Raw genomic sequence first — 15,079 nt, forward strand, 5'->3', positions numbered from 1 at the left:
ATTGTTGTACCCAAATTATTTTTTTTTGTACCCACATACACAATTGTGGTGATGTAGATAAACTTAAATTGATGCTTTTATATCAATCCTATTCAAAAGCATCGTCACACCAGTACTGTCAGTACTTTGATTTCTAATGTTCTATAGCTAACTGCGCATGCGACTACCCGTACACGATATTACATTACTATTAATTGCTTAACAATTAAGAACTTTTAAATGCACATTGTCGATGGAGATTTTTGTGTCAATTGCAAACGATTACTATTATTGTGTTGATTATTGTTAAGTTCGGTTCTCGGTGTAATATTGTAACATTGATTGCCTAGTTTTGTAAAGACAACACGTATCTTGCCTTTAATACAATACTTAATACATGTACTTTCAAATTGCTCCCATGAAAACATTTTATTTTCATTTTTAGTTACTTATTTTAACTGCATGTGAAGTAAATAAAGTGGGTCTATAAATGTCAACGCTATTAAACAGTTTTGAACCGTATGCTAATACTAGACAGAGTACACTATCTTGTTTCGCGAATAAGGGACCTTTCAAAAGCGCGTGATTCGTATTGGATTACTTACTCAATCCTATGTGTAATCTTAAACATCGTACGCGTGGGAAGGAGCTAAATATGATAATAGAACATAGAACGCGATGTCACAATTGTAATTTTGTTGTTATCCGTTGTTATCTCCTTCAATTATAACACACAACAACTAGTAACGCTTTGAATAAAAGAACTTAGTACTAATGTCATTAGATTTAATAACCGAATAATGCAGTGTTTAAATACTCGGGATAGTATACAGCCAATATCAAACGTCTATATAGACAAGAAAGCCCAAAATACACACGCACTGTGTCCATTAGCAACCGGGGTACCCCATGAACCTTTATGCACAAGATATGTCTCGACTATAAAGTAAAAATAACCATTACTGTTTGATCATTAATGTTATAATGTTGAGAGTCTGTTGGTACTTTAAATGGAGAGATGCCTGTGTGAGTATGAAAGTACAAATCATAAAATCAGCCAACAGCGACTTAATGGTAACATCAGTCGATACAATATGATCATCGATATAAACTTTTCCATTTAAAAAACGCCCGACCGACAACAACCACAAAATATCAAGCTCCATGTCTTAAATAATACGAGTGTTTATACAGGGGTTTTGCATCGGGTTACTTCGATCTAGTTGATGCATTAAATTAATTCCTTGTAATGATAATAACAATCACCGGAATAAGGAAAGATATATGCCTGTCATTTAGTCATTATTTCAGTACTGTAAAAAAGTTTTGGGAAGGTGGGATAAACAAAAAAATGTTTTCATAATGTTTGGAATTATGTTTTGTGTATTCTTTATTTGGATAAAAGGTGAAACTAATAAAATAAAGATGTGTTACATCTTTACTTTACGCTACATAAATAAAACGTTAGGATATGTAAAAATTATTAATATTTACTGATCCCAAAGCAATGTCCATAATGTATTTTTTAGTAATATTCATCTTTCTATGTTTGACATTAACAATTTGTATTCAATTACAGGGACATATCAATGACAATTTTAGATAAACACAACTTTAAACACTAACATTGATTTTTGCATTAAAGATTGCAACACTTAGAACTGAAGGAAGAACACTTGGCTATGAATTCCTTTATTAAATCTTTTATCTAAAACAAAAACACTAAAATGCAAAATACAATGAACTTAACTTATACCAGCAGGACATAAATATTCTGATAAATTCGATATCAACATATACAAACAGACACAACAAAACAAATCAATAGCATTATCATCATCATCATTCCCTCTACCGGTCTTGCCGCAGAACGTCGACCTCCCTCTAGCATGCTCATGGAAAACAATCTTGCACAGAGATTCGTGCCTGGTGACGTGTCCAAACCAGACCATATTTTGTCGTTTGACGGTCGCCAGTAGGGGTTCTGATGGACCAACAAGTGTTGCAGTCATTCTCTAAATGTACGCGTAGATTTTTTTGCGCCGTGTAGGAGATATAGAGCACTCTTCTCGGACATTATCCTGCATTATCTTCTCAAGGAAAAGGTTAAACAGGACGTTAGCAGACATCCATGCAGGACTCCCACTGATATCCTGAAAAAGTCCCCCCCGTCTGCTTTCCATTAATAAGTACTGCGCTGCTGTCGTTTCCGTAGAGTTCTTGGATGATTTGAACTAGCCCTTCGTCAGTGTTGATTCCTCTCATACCAGACCATAAGCCATCATGCCACACGCGAGCAAAAGATTTCTTTAAGTCGATGAATTTTTGATAGAGCTCACATTGATGTTGCAGATGTTTCTCAATGAAGAGTTCAGTAGATGATCAGATCCACTATGCTCCGCTCATGTCTTAATCCAGATTGATCTTTTTAAGCAGTTCCTCGAGCTTACTTTTCAATCGATTGAGGATGATGCGTAGCATGACTTTGCTTGGATGACTGATGCTGCGGTAATTCACGCACAATTTAATGTTGCCCTTGTTCAGTAGGGGGTTTACCAGTGACTGGGTCCACTCCTTGGGCCACTTGTTTTCCTCCAATATATTTTGGCATAGTGCCGTCATTGTTGAAGTTCTTGCCTCTCCTCCGTGATTAAACAGCTCGGAAAGGACCTTGTCCACACATGGCGATTTTTCCGCCTTACGACTATGCACTTCCTCCGTCACCTCTTCCTTAAGTATGGACGGACTTTCGTCGTCAAAGCAATAACGCTTCAGCAGTGGCATTTGAATGGTCAAGGCAAAAATAGGTTGACACTGTACCTCGTTCAAAATAATTTACGAAATCATAACATATAAAATAAGTAATAAACAATATAGTACAATCAACATTAAAATAGTTATACAAAAACAGTGTGTTTCATTTGTAAATTGTCATGTTAAAATCAAATGTAAACAAAGTTTAAATAATTGTCTTTTGAAGGTGTCTTTATAAGTTCGTCAGATGGCGTTGTGCTTACACTTACTCCGTGCCAGGGACGATGCACTGTTATTGCTGGGTCAGCTTTCAATATCACGTGTCAACGTTCAGATAATGCTAAGGCCTTGTTCAGGTGGACCCTTGAAAATGGTCATACACGTGATCGCTCTAACGCGCTTACCCAAACACAGGCATCAGTAACAGAGGACTTAAACAGTACACTTAGTTTTGTTCCCGAAAGAAAACACAATGGATGGGACCTTTACTGTTCGGCATATTCAATTGAGGATAGAAGCCATTTTTATTCAGAGAGGACACGACTACAAGTGTTATGTAAGTATGCCTTCGTGTTAATGATCAACTAAGCAAGCCATCTAGCTAAAACTTTTGATTTAGCAGCATTCAATTGGCTGCAATCAACGCTGTACTTCGAAAAATTAAACTTGTATATTTTGTCAGAGAGTTAAATTGTTAAAACGCGATTATTCAAACCTTGTCCGCACACAAATGCCCCAAGTGCGTAACAATAGATGTCATTTGTTAAAACTGCACGGGTTTTCAGATGGACCAGACAAACCCGTTTTCAAAGTAGAAGGACAATACATGAACACAACCACTGTCAGTATAATAAAAGGAAAAAACATCTCCGTAGAGTGTTGCGGAGACAGCAACCCGTTGGCCGCAGTAACTTGGTATAATGAACGTTCACAACCAAATGGGGCGTGGCTGAACTTTACGAACATTAGCAATAGCGATGGGATATTCACATGTACTTTGGAAAATCAAATGAAAGCCTCAGACAACAACGAGCGATATGGGAGAAACGAAAGTTATCTAAATTTGGAAATTCTCAGTAAGATTTATTTTCATTTCAATACTTCTTGAAAGGAAAGTATTTTGACTACGTACTTTATGTTTTAAGTTTAGTTGACATTATTTTGTTATGCATGTGTGTTGGAAACGTATATTTTATTATAACACATGTATAAGGAATATTTATATTTTAACATAATTATGTTTTAGCACCACCAACTGCACCTACCATAAGTTACAGCAGTTATCACATTCAAAACAGAATCACCATCATCGAGGGACAAGATTATGACTTTCGCTGTACTAGTTCAGGAAAACCATCACCTAAGATTGATTGGAGACTGTTTGATAGTACGACAGAACATCAAGTATTGCAAATTCGTAACGTTGGCGCATTACAAAACACGACAATCACCTGCTGCGCCAAGAACCTCATGATACCATCCGTTGGTGTTCCGAAGCAAGGATTGGAGTGCACACATCTAAATCTGACTGTTTTACGTAAGTTATATATAAAATTACATTTGAGCTTTAATATTTGCTTTAGTTTTGACGTAAAAGAATTATTCCTAAAATTTAAATCTTAGACTAACTGAATGACATTTCTACATCGGCATAATCTTGTAAATCTGGTAAAACTAAAATATAGGAAATTTGACCACTCGTTAAATGATGTTGGCATAATAATTTCTTTAATATTTTTTTCATAATATAATTAATAAAGATAATCTAAATAAGTGTAATGCTTCCAGATAAAGCAACGTTCGCTTTCAATGACGCGTATGATGTCAAGGAGAACGATTCATTCAACGTAACATGTACACAGCAAAACATAAACACGGTGATCGCGTGGGTGAGGCAAGGAGACAACGATTGGTCAGAAAGACACAACACAATATACTGGAAAGAAGTCAGAAGGGAGAACGCTAGCAATTATACCTGCAAATTACGATATTCGATCACGGATTCGTTTAATCATTACATCAGCAATGACTCTGAACATTCATTCCATTTAAATGTTGAATGTAAGTGATAAGTGTCAAATATTATTGCATCATTTACTTCTGTATTTGTTCTTAATGGAACGTCGATTAAAGTCGTATGTTTAAAGTTAATGGCATGTAACAAGGCACACATTGTAGATATGTATAATATATACTTCTCAAAGTAAGCTCGAGCTCATTTATACGAGTTCGCGAGAGAAATCATTTTATTTGCGAAGTAGTTGTCTTGTCTTTTCATTACATTTTCTCGCTCTGTGGAAAGGGAATTTAATGCATGTGCGTAAAGTGTCGTTCCAGATTAGCCTGTACAGTCTGCACAGGCTAATCAGGGTCGACACTTTGCACCTTAACTTGATTTTTGCTAAAACTATACTCTCTTTAAACGAAAAATATCATTTAAGCGGAAATTGTGCGGACTGCTTAGGCTAATCTTGGACGACACTTTGTGCACATGCTTTGAACCCCCTTTTCACAGAGCGATGCTCATTTATATGTCAAAAGCATAAGCTTGACATAAGTCTGGGAAACAATATGCATATATACACGTATGTTTTATTTTATAACTTTATTACGGTACATAAATAAAAAGAAAAGTAGGAAAGTTTACTTTATGAAAATGTATTGGTTCCCATAGTTTTAATCATTTTAAATTAAAAACATATTTATGAATAACACTGTAGATCCAGCGAGTGTTATTAACTTTGAGGCTGTGGGACACAGTGAATCTGTCGTTGTAAATGAGAACAAAAGCGTGACCTTCAGATGTAACGCCACAGGGAATCCTAGTCCAAAGATACGAATAAAGAACAACAATCGTGTACAAAAGCAACGAAATGCGGCTTCTCTCGGATATAGCGAAAACATGACATGCGCACACACAGGAAAATACTCGTGCTATGCCAGGAATATAATAAACGATGAAGAGTCAAAATCTAAGGATATTAACGTTGTCGTTAAATGTATGATTTTTTTAAATTGTCATATATTTATATACATGTAATATAAAATTATTCAACAATGTTAATGATATCTTCTGTAAAGTCATGTCTATTGTGGAAATATGTGAGTTTTATATTTATTAGTTATTTGTGTATTCCATGACTTTATTTTAGGCCCTCCAAGACCTGCTTCAAACATGTCTCCAGAGTTCAACATCACTACTACCCTACATTCAACTGTCATACTGCATTTCACAGTGGTCGCGTATCCAGTACCAACGCCTTCAGACTATGTTTGGAAGAAATGTGATGTTGAAGAATCGAACGGAACTTTGCATTGCTACCCTCTCACTGACGGATGGCAATATAAAATATCCACAGTTGATTTAACGTCGTATCTAACGATTTCAGATTTCACTCAGCACGACATTGGTCGCTATATGTTATCTGTTGGAAATGGTGTTGGTGACGCATGGAATCAGACGTTCTTCGTCTGGATGGAAGGTAAACAGCTAGGTGGTTCTATGTTCAAACATTGTAGATATGTGTATGTATAAACTTTTAAGCAAACGCTTAAACGATCACTATAAAACGTTTGGCTTAATTTGTGTATGATGTATACACCTTAAATGAAGCTCGAGATTATTTATACGAGTTCCAGAGATGGCTCCTTTTATTTGAAATGTACTTGTCATCACATTTATTGCAAAAGCATAAGCTTGACAGAAGTCTGAGAAACAATATTTACATATACACGTACTTTTTATTTGATAACCGTCATTACCGTACGTAGAAAAGCAGACAAGTATAAAAGTTTATTTTATTACAATACATTGATTCAGTTTGAATAAGTTTTTCATTAAAAAACATATTTATGAATAACAATGTAGATCCAACGAGTGTAATTACATGTTCGGATTGTCATTATAATGTAGCAATGGTAATTATACACTTTCTCTTTTGCTGGTGCTGTTGAGTTTCATTTTGATATCTTATTCTTATTGGTGGATAGCAGAAACGCATTTTACGGACTACAGAAAAGAACCTACAAGACAACTAACCATATTTTGCAATGTATTGTAAACATTAATTTAAATTTCTCTACATAAAATATATAAAAACAACTTTAAATTTTGCAAGAAGATGTGTAAAAACATGTACATCTATTAAATAGTTGCCCGTTCTGTATCCACACTCAACTCGGATGTTTTGCTACCGCTAATTTGGGCTGGTTGTGGCACATTATTGTTGCTCGCAGCAACGGTACTCGTATGCGTTTGCAGAAAAAGGAAAATGCGAGGTATGTGTAATGTATTTTACAAATATGCATCGACAATTTTTAAGATGATCCACATAAAGAGTTCCAATTTTACAATAAAGCTTATACTACAAACATGTGAAGGTATAATGATGTGATGTTTGGATGTACGTTGTTCTCCAGGCCGTTAAATACTTTGTTGCAGGGACACGTCCATCCTATAAATCGTTGTTTACTTATTTTCATTTTTCAGAAAACTCTGTGGCGAACACAAGGTATTATTCCTGCTGTATTTTCAATATGATTAAATATTTAGGTTAACCATGCTATATACTTTTAAGAAACGTATATTTCAATTAAGCCAATAAAAAAGTGTATTTTTTATCGTATGTTTTATTTGAAACTATTGTACTGCATGTATGTTTCAGAAATGTTGCACCACTAGTATGTAAACGAAGGACACGAAATGAAGGTAATACTTTTGATTACTGGTTGATGCATTGTTTTTGTGGGAGTATGTAAGTGATAAATTCTGGGCTACGTGTGGGGGTCGACCTGTCATTTAATCATTTTAAACTTACAGCTCTTTTAATTGACCATTTCAAGGTGGTGACCGCAACATTAATAATGTTTCATGTGTGATTATTGTTTTGTTTTGTAGTGCAACTGGTCAATTTCCTTAAGTAACAGAATAGAGAGGACTTGTAAGAGTTTCCTTTCCGATAATGCTTATGGATTTTGTTTATTTGTATATATTCTTAAACATATGCATCGTTATTTACAGTGTAAAATTGCATCGCTAGTTTGCATGAACATGTTTTTTAATTGAAAAGTGTGTTATTATGTATGTCTTTTAAACTCGGCAAAATATATTCATAGATCAGATGTACATTACTGCAGTCGGAGATTTGGAACATGAACCTCCTATAGCGTCTCAAGGTTAGGCTATAAATCGTGTAGTTTCACTTTTATCTATAAAACAGTTCAACGTTTGTTAATTAGTTTAGTTTGCTACTTTCATGTAGTAAATTATATATAGTATATATATTTATGTAAAACTCGGCAAAATATATTCATAGATCAGATGTACATTACTTCAGTCGGAGTTTTGGAACATGAACCCCCAACAGCGTCTCAAGGTTAGGCTGTAAATCGTATAGTTTCACTTTTGTCTATGGAATTGTTAAAGGGATCTTTTCACGCTTTGGTAAATTGACAAAATTGAAAAAAGTTGTTTCAGATTCGCACATTTTCGTTTTAGTTATGATATTTGTGAGGAAACAGTAATACTGAATATTTACCATGGTCTAATATAGCCATTATATGCATCTTTTGACGATTTTAAACCTAAAAATTATAAAGCGTTGCAACGCGAAACGATTGAATAATTTGGAGAGTTCTGTTTTTGTCGTTAAATTTTGTGAAACTACGAAGATTGCTTATATAAGGTATAAAATACGTCTAGTATGTATACTCGGCGGAATAGCTCAGTAGGCTAAAGCGTTTTTACTTCAGGACTCTGGCTGGACTCCAGTGGTCACTGGTTCGAAACCTGCTCCGGGCAATGTTCTTTTCCTTTTTTAAATATTATTCTTGATTTTTTACTGGAGCTTTTACGATCCAATGTTTACATTTATCAATATAAAGCATTTAATGAATAAGTTAAAAAATGCCAAAATCTGTGAAAAGGCCCCTTTAAACTTTCGTTAATAAATTCAGTTTGCTACTTTCATGTAGTAAATTATATATAATATATGCCTTTTAATATTAACTTCACAGACGCATATATTTGAATCGTTAAACATTTAAGAACAAGCGGTATACGATGGTATGTCCAAATCAGATGTCTGTTTGATGTTTTACTTAGATATTTGAAACATTTTGTTCTTTATCAGGAAATGGTCAAGTTGGACAAAGCGACACTTGCAGCGTTTCAAATGCTGTTCATAAGGTTTGATATTTTTATTGCAGTTCAGACGCGTCTAGTATTTACTTACCTATTAATCATGTTACGTTCATCGTGGCTCGTATATAAAATCTTGAGTGTTTTATCAAACCTGCACGTGCGTATAAAGTTCATAAACGCATGTAATTTCAAATGTGTAAATGCATGTATTTTCATATGTGCAAATGCATATTCACAGAATATAAATCATGAAATTCGTTTATAAAATAGTATATGACATCAAATATATTATTCCTTCCATATATGTATTTAAATGATTTATATACTAATGACTTACTTTCAAGTTTTCAACATTCAAAGTTCTTCAAGATTCTTCAGAAGTCGAAACAGCTGTGGGGGAAGAGGATAAACACTATGCTGAGATAATTGACTTGTTGGTCGCACCAACAACAACACCAAACTCATTGTAGCGATTTGTTCTCAGTAACTTCAAGTTTATCAGTTATACTTTACACGTTAATCGTTATACAATGATTTGTAAACACTAGTCTGTCGGTTACCAGTTACCATACGTCCGTAAACCACTAGTTCATCTATTACATTCAACCTCAAGTCTTTCAGTAGTATCCAGCCATAAGTCTATCGATTATCTGCAACCACAAGTTTATCAGTAATATGTTACATAAAGGATGTCGGTTACCAGACACAATATGTCCATCGGTTATCTGTAACAATAACTATGTGTAATCACATGTTTAGCGGCTATCCGTTGCCACGAGTTTATCCTTGTTATTATACTATAATATTCTTTAACCGTGACCGCACGTATATCGGTTATGGGTAAACACAAGCAAATTTATTCTTGAATTGGATATTTGTTAATCCAGTGTATTTCTGTACGTAATTGACTTTGTATATATTATGTGTAGTAGGCAAAAATAATTGAAAAAAACACACAAAATACCCGTGCATAGTTATTAAATATATTTATTCGACCAATAGAACGTGTGTATGCATATATTTTTAAGAGCATTGCTCGGAATCAGTCATATATGTATGCGGAGGTTTGGAGACACTAATTATGTTGAACATAAGATGTAAATAAACGTGAAATTTCCAACTGTTTATATGGTAACATTCGATTCGAAAAATTGAAACAGAAAAGCTCAGGTGAGAATGTCGGTTTTTGGAACAACGTTTATTAGCAACTGAGTGTGTAAATAAAATAAAAGTTATTATCAAAAATCAATGTAAGTGTTGTTTTACATTACATTTATTTATGCACTTCTGTGTGATAAGCATGTAGATTCGTTTTTGCTCTATGTTTTTATAAAAAAATTTCTATCAAATACATTTAAAGATTAACGACTTAAATCGATTCGTTAGTTCACATTTTTTTTAATAAACGGCAATATGATAAATTATCAACATTTATATGGACGAGTTTATATGTTTAAATGTTTAAGTGGACACAAACGTATTATTTCACAAACATCGCAACGTCATTTTATCAAAATAATATCAGTAACGGTTGAATGTCAACATTATTTTAGTAAGAAACAGTTGTTTTACACAAAAATAACATTGTTGACGGGTTCCTTACAACAACATTGTTCTTTCATGGTTGTAATACACCATAATAATATACGGGACAGTTGTTTTTCACCAAAATATTAGCAGAAACGTGTTTATTTCAAGCAAAATGTTTCAGTACTCTTTGTTTTTTACGAGGTGAAATAATTTACGATTGTATTTCATTACAATACACCAGAAACGGTTTTATTTCATCAAAATAATATCAGTAACGGTTGTATTACACCAACATAATATTATTTGGATAAAATATACTACAGCGACACTGGAAACGTCTAGTCCGATAAAGAATATATGCAATATTTGAGTACTCAGTATTTAACTTCGGTTTGTTTGTGAATATATTCTTTATAATTGAAAGTTAACTTCGTTAGTTTTGTTTTTAAGATATCGTAGAGATTATATTTTATGAAACAATTTTTTTTAATGTAAATCTTTTCGGGATCAGATAATGTTAGGAAATGTTTCATCACGTTTGTTGAATCACTTCTGCAGATGAAGTACAATTTATAGCTTTCCATACGCATACACTGGGGAAGGCTTTATTTCTAGCTGACAGTATGAGTCAAGTTATCATATCAATTGTAAGCCAAGTTCGACCCTTAACCCCCAATTGACGTGTATTATCATCATTGCATATTTGTGTTTTACTTGCGATTCAATCTTACCACAGACAAACGTTTTGGAAAGTCGAACAATGAATGAAATGTTAGAGATAGCTAATCATGTTCATGTGCAAGTCCATTTATCTGCAGCAATAAATAATCACCAATAGTTATTCATCAAAACCAAGCATTTGTGCGACTTCAATTGAAACACAATATTTATCCCATTTTCAACGCGACATTGACGGTATAACACGTTGTGGAATATACTTGTCTGTCTTAAACACTGTGGGATATACCTGTCACGTGCACGGACTACTTTTTACTTTATCACTGAATGATTTTTCATAATTAATAAAGTTGAGAAAACTTTAGCTTCAAAATTATACGACGTTCAACCTTTAAATCTAGTCATATGACATATTTTTTCGCCATCCGTATAATTATTCAGCTAATTTATTGCGTCATAAAATGACACTTTTTGTGTCATTTTCCCAAAAAAAATTGACGATTTATTATAAACGCGACTTATTTCACATGTACATGTACTGTTTATCGACATACGGTATTTGAATTGTCAATTAATCACATTTTCCTTATTTCGTGTAATGTGCATTGTTTCCATGCATATACTTTTACATTTAAGAATGTACAACAAACTATACAAATATCGCACAATTCATAAATAATCTGCAATATTTGCTATCCGATTTAATTCACGTTAATCATAGAGCTGTGTAAAGTATAAGATGGTAAAAATAGCACCACACTGGAATTCGGAACGTCCCATTTTGTACACGGGTATATCCACTGATTTACTTGTTGTGTAATGGAATGTTTTCCATTCTTTGTGTATTTATATATTAAATTATTTTCTTGTACACAAAAAGGGCATTTATCATAGACAAATAACATTGTGCAAGTTTAAATATAATCATGTTTGTATGGAGAAATCTGCAAATGCATCCGAGTTTACCAACGGCTATTATTTGATAAACTGCTCCGGTTCATTTTAACAGCAGTAATGTACATAGAGTACATGACGTAGCGTGTGACGAATCAGAAAGTTTATCGCGTTCATAAATTCATTTGAAAATAGTGATAGGATGGCATGAGGGTCTTTATTTAACTATGCTAAAATAATTATTAAAGACCCTAGATGCAAAAGCGCCAATTATTGAGTTAAATAAATTATTATTTGGAATTTAAAGGATTATTAAAGGTAAGATACTAGTTCTAACGTGTTTTGGTTTTTGTTTGTACTTTTGTCGTTCCCTGTTCTCGGGGAAATGATTTTAACATGGGGGCCATTAATGCATTGGATCACACACGGCATACCCATAACATTATATAAAAAACACGTTCTGCGCGTCCTTAAATTCGTCGTCCGAAGTCGGAAAACGTATTGCCCTGCATATTAAGTCAAATAAAGTGTCAGTCGCTGCAATTGTCTGTTTACTCGTCGATAGTGTAATGTAGAATCTATGTTGACATCGCCGCCATATTGGATTTTGATCATTTTCTTTCGAAAATAAAATGAATTATATTCAAGTAAAATCTTCTTATCGCGGTCGTAATGTGTTACAATTCGCATGCTGCGTAAAATTGAATCGAGGCATATGCTGATATTTTACTAGTTTTACAGTTTTTGTGTGATTTTTTAAAGACTATTTTGCGTACCAGAGCAAATACATTTATATCACTACGCATGGTTACATTCGTCAGATTTTAAGCCATTTTTAAGAATTAATTAAAATAATTGTTAGGCTAAGGTTATTAGATCTAGTTATGTTAAATGTCACGATGAAAAAAAAAATCAAATGGGATAAATAGAATACTAGGATCAGCGTTGAAAACAGAGACGTTTATGTTGCTCGGCTCGAACACCGAAAGTGCTCGCCAAGGCTCGCGCTCCCGGCGTTCTAAGCCTCGCAACATAAACTTCTCTGTATTCAACGATAACCTAGTATTCTCTATATAACTTCCGTGACTCATTTCCATCGTATATAAGGTGTGATTAAAAAAATACAGACACGGATGTAAAGTGAACAATCGATGCTGTTTAATATATCGATTGTGTTTGTGTTCAAATGATGCATAGTGTCATACTTTTATCTAGGCCATAGCAAATTCAAAATTGTAAATGCATTATATTTCGAACACATACGCCAGTAAATAGGTATTGCGGTGCAAATCAAGAACATGGCATTGTATATAGTTTTTATCACTCATGACATTGTTCGCGAAGACTCAGGGCGACATGTTGTGTCTTGAAATGCATAACGATAAACATGAAGTAAAACACATGTACACGCACTTACTGCCCCTAACAAGATTTTAAATTTCCTGACAATTTAGGAAGAAACAATGGTTATGAGTAAGTATGCAAAGAAGAACATTATTAAATGGATGGCGCCTTTTTGCAATGAAGTTCTCTGTCTTTTATGTTTGACCTGACATGATTTGTTTACATGACAGTACGTGGAATGTCTAAAGCAGCAAGCGTGTTTATATTTATGCAATACTGATAGTAATTAACAGTTTTATTTTATCAAGGTTTACGAAATATATTTGTATTTCATAAACATTTATCCATATATGTACATTAACACACCATATTATTGTATATTATTTTGATATTTTATACTTTTTATAATGTCATTTTTTTCAGGTATTTATTAATTATACATTCGTACGACAACAATCATGATCGCACTTGGTAGATCGATTCTAAACATATGATAAGGTCTTGCTACTGTTATTAAAATGGAGTTGTTGTAGCAGTTCGTATATATGTTTATATATATATATATATTTACATTTACAAGTTGTGAAAAACATAAACATTAACATCAAAGAATTTTCATTAAAACAGATTAATTTTGTATTAACAGACATTGATAAATCGACACAAACATATTTTTCTTACTCATTTGACTACATCGGTTACGTAATAAAAGGAAATATGTTATCTTTATGTTACTTAAGTCAGTCATTCCGTGTTAGCTATCGAGTGTAATAAAAATGACAATTCAAGCCTTATGATATTTTCCCTTTCCTAAAGACACATTGATTTTACGCAACAGTAACAATTTATTGTCAAAAACGCGATAATTATGTTACAAACACAATTTATGCATTTAAGACGTCTTTTATGGGTTGTCACAAAGCTATGCTTGAAAATGGCGCGATCAAAAAATAATGTTTTGTTTTCGAGGAAGAAGAAATTGAAAGCGAAATGTTGTGTCCCTGACAATGGCACATTTGTTTCTTTCAAGTTATATCTCAATTCAGACCATGCTGCAAACCATGACGATGTGAAGGTTGCAGTGAAACACTTAGCAACGTTCACTCTAATTTCCTTCACACCGGAAATAACATGGTTGGAATTGTTACACCACCACACTATTGTCTGACAAATAGTGTGGTGTTTTAGTGTTTTAGTATAATTCTATATTTCTATGCAATTTCATTTTTACAGAAATTCATCATATGTGATTTTGGACCGAAACAAACATTATTCATTATGCCATAAATTTATGGCAGCGTGTGAAAAACGAAACAACTTAAATTTTCACCCTTCGGATTGTTTTACAGTCTCAAATAAAACCAAAATCATCAACTGTTTTATACTATTATGTTCTGGCGCTGTTTTAAAAAATAATCCACATCTTTTATGGTTAAAAAAAACTAAAGACTTAATTAAGGTCTAAAAGGTTGTACATAAAATGTACAAGTCATAACACTCACTAGCATAAACAATAACTGTAACGAGACCCAAAAAGTAAAAACGTCAGTAACTTTTTTATGATGGAGAACAGCCGCGCCAAGAAGGGTTTGTGTGAATATCTTTGCTAATCGTCCTATAACTTTCATACGACATAGTGCAGGCAATAAGGCATGCATGAAAATTGCGGTCGGTATATAACGCGTTGCTTTGGTTTTCGAGAAAGCTTCGACACAAATTTCCATTGTTGAATCAAACGTCAGTAGTAAAGCATGCAAT

At 33.5% G+C, this 15,079-nt stretch overlaps 2 protein-coding genes across 2 annotated transcripts in view; one reads left to right on the forward strand and one right to left on the reverse strand.

Annotated features, from left to right (window-relative positions):
* LOC127861646 (RING finger and CHY zinc finger domain-containing protein 1-like) overlaps positions 1–15,079 on the reverse strand; it is a 473,873-nt gene that overhangs the window by 384,351 nt on the left and 74,443 nt on the right. The gene's annotated exons all lie outside the window — the stretch shown is intronic.
* Positions 1,296–10,124, forward strand: LOC127861635 (hemicentin-2-like). The gene is made up of 14 exons (XM_052400310.1): positions 1,296–1,384; positions 2,960–3,289; positions 3,519–3,809; positions 3,980–4,270; positions 4,522–4,794; positions 5,454–5,732; positions 5,886–6,215; positions 6,886–7,011; positions 7,223–7,244; positions 7,398–7,441; positions 7,849–7,908; positions 8,049–8,108; positions 8,865–8,920; positions 9,220–10,124. Exons 1-14 carry the CDS (start codon positions 1,342–1,344, stop codon positions 9,343–9,345), a joined length of 2,331 nt encoding a protein of 776 aa, XP_052256270.1. The 5' UTR covers positions 1,296–1,341; the 3' UTR covers positions 9,346–10,124.

This window comes from Dreissena polymorpha, chromosome 16 (assembly GCF_020536995.1).
Source record: "Dreissena polymorpha isolate Duluth1 chromosome 16, UMN_Dpol_1.0, whole genome shotgun sequence".
In the NCBI taxonomy this organism is placed as follows: domain Eukaryota; kingdom Metazoa; phylum Mollusca; class Bivalvia; order Myida; family Dreissenidae; genus Dreissena; species Dreissena polymorpha.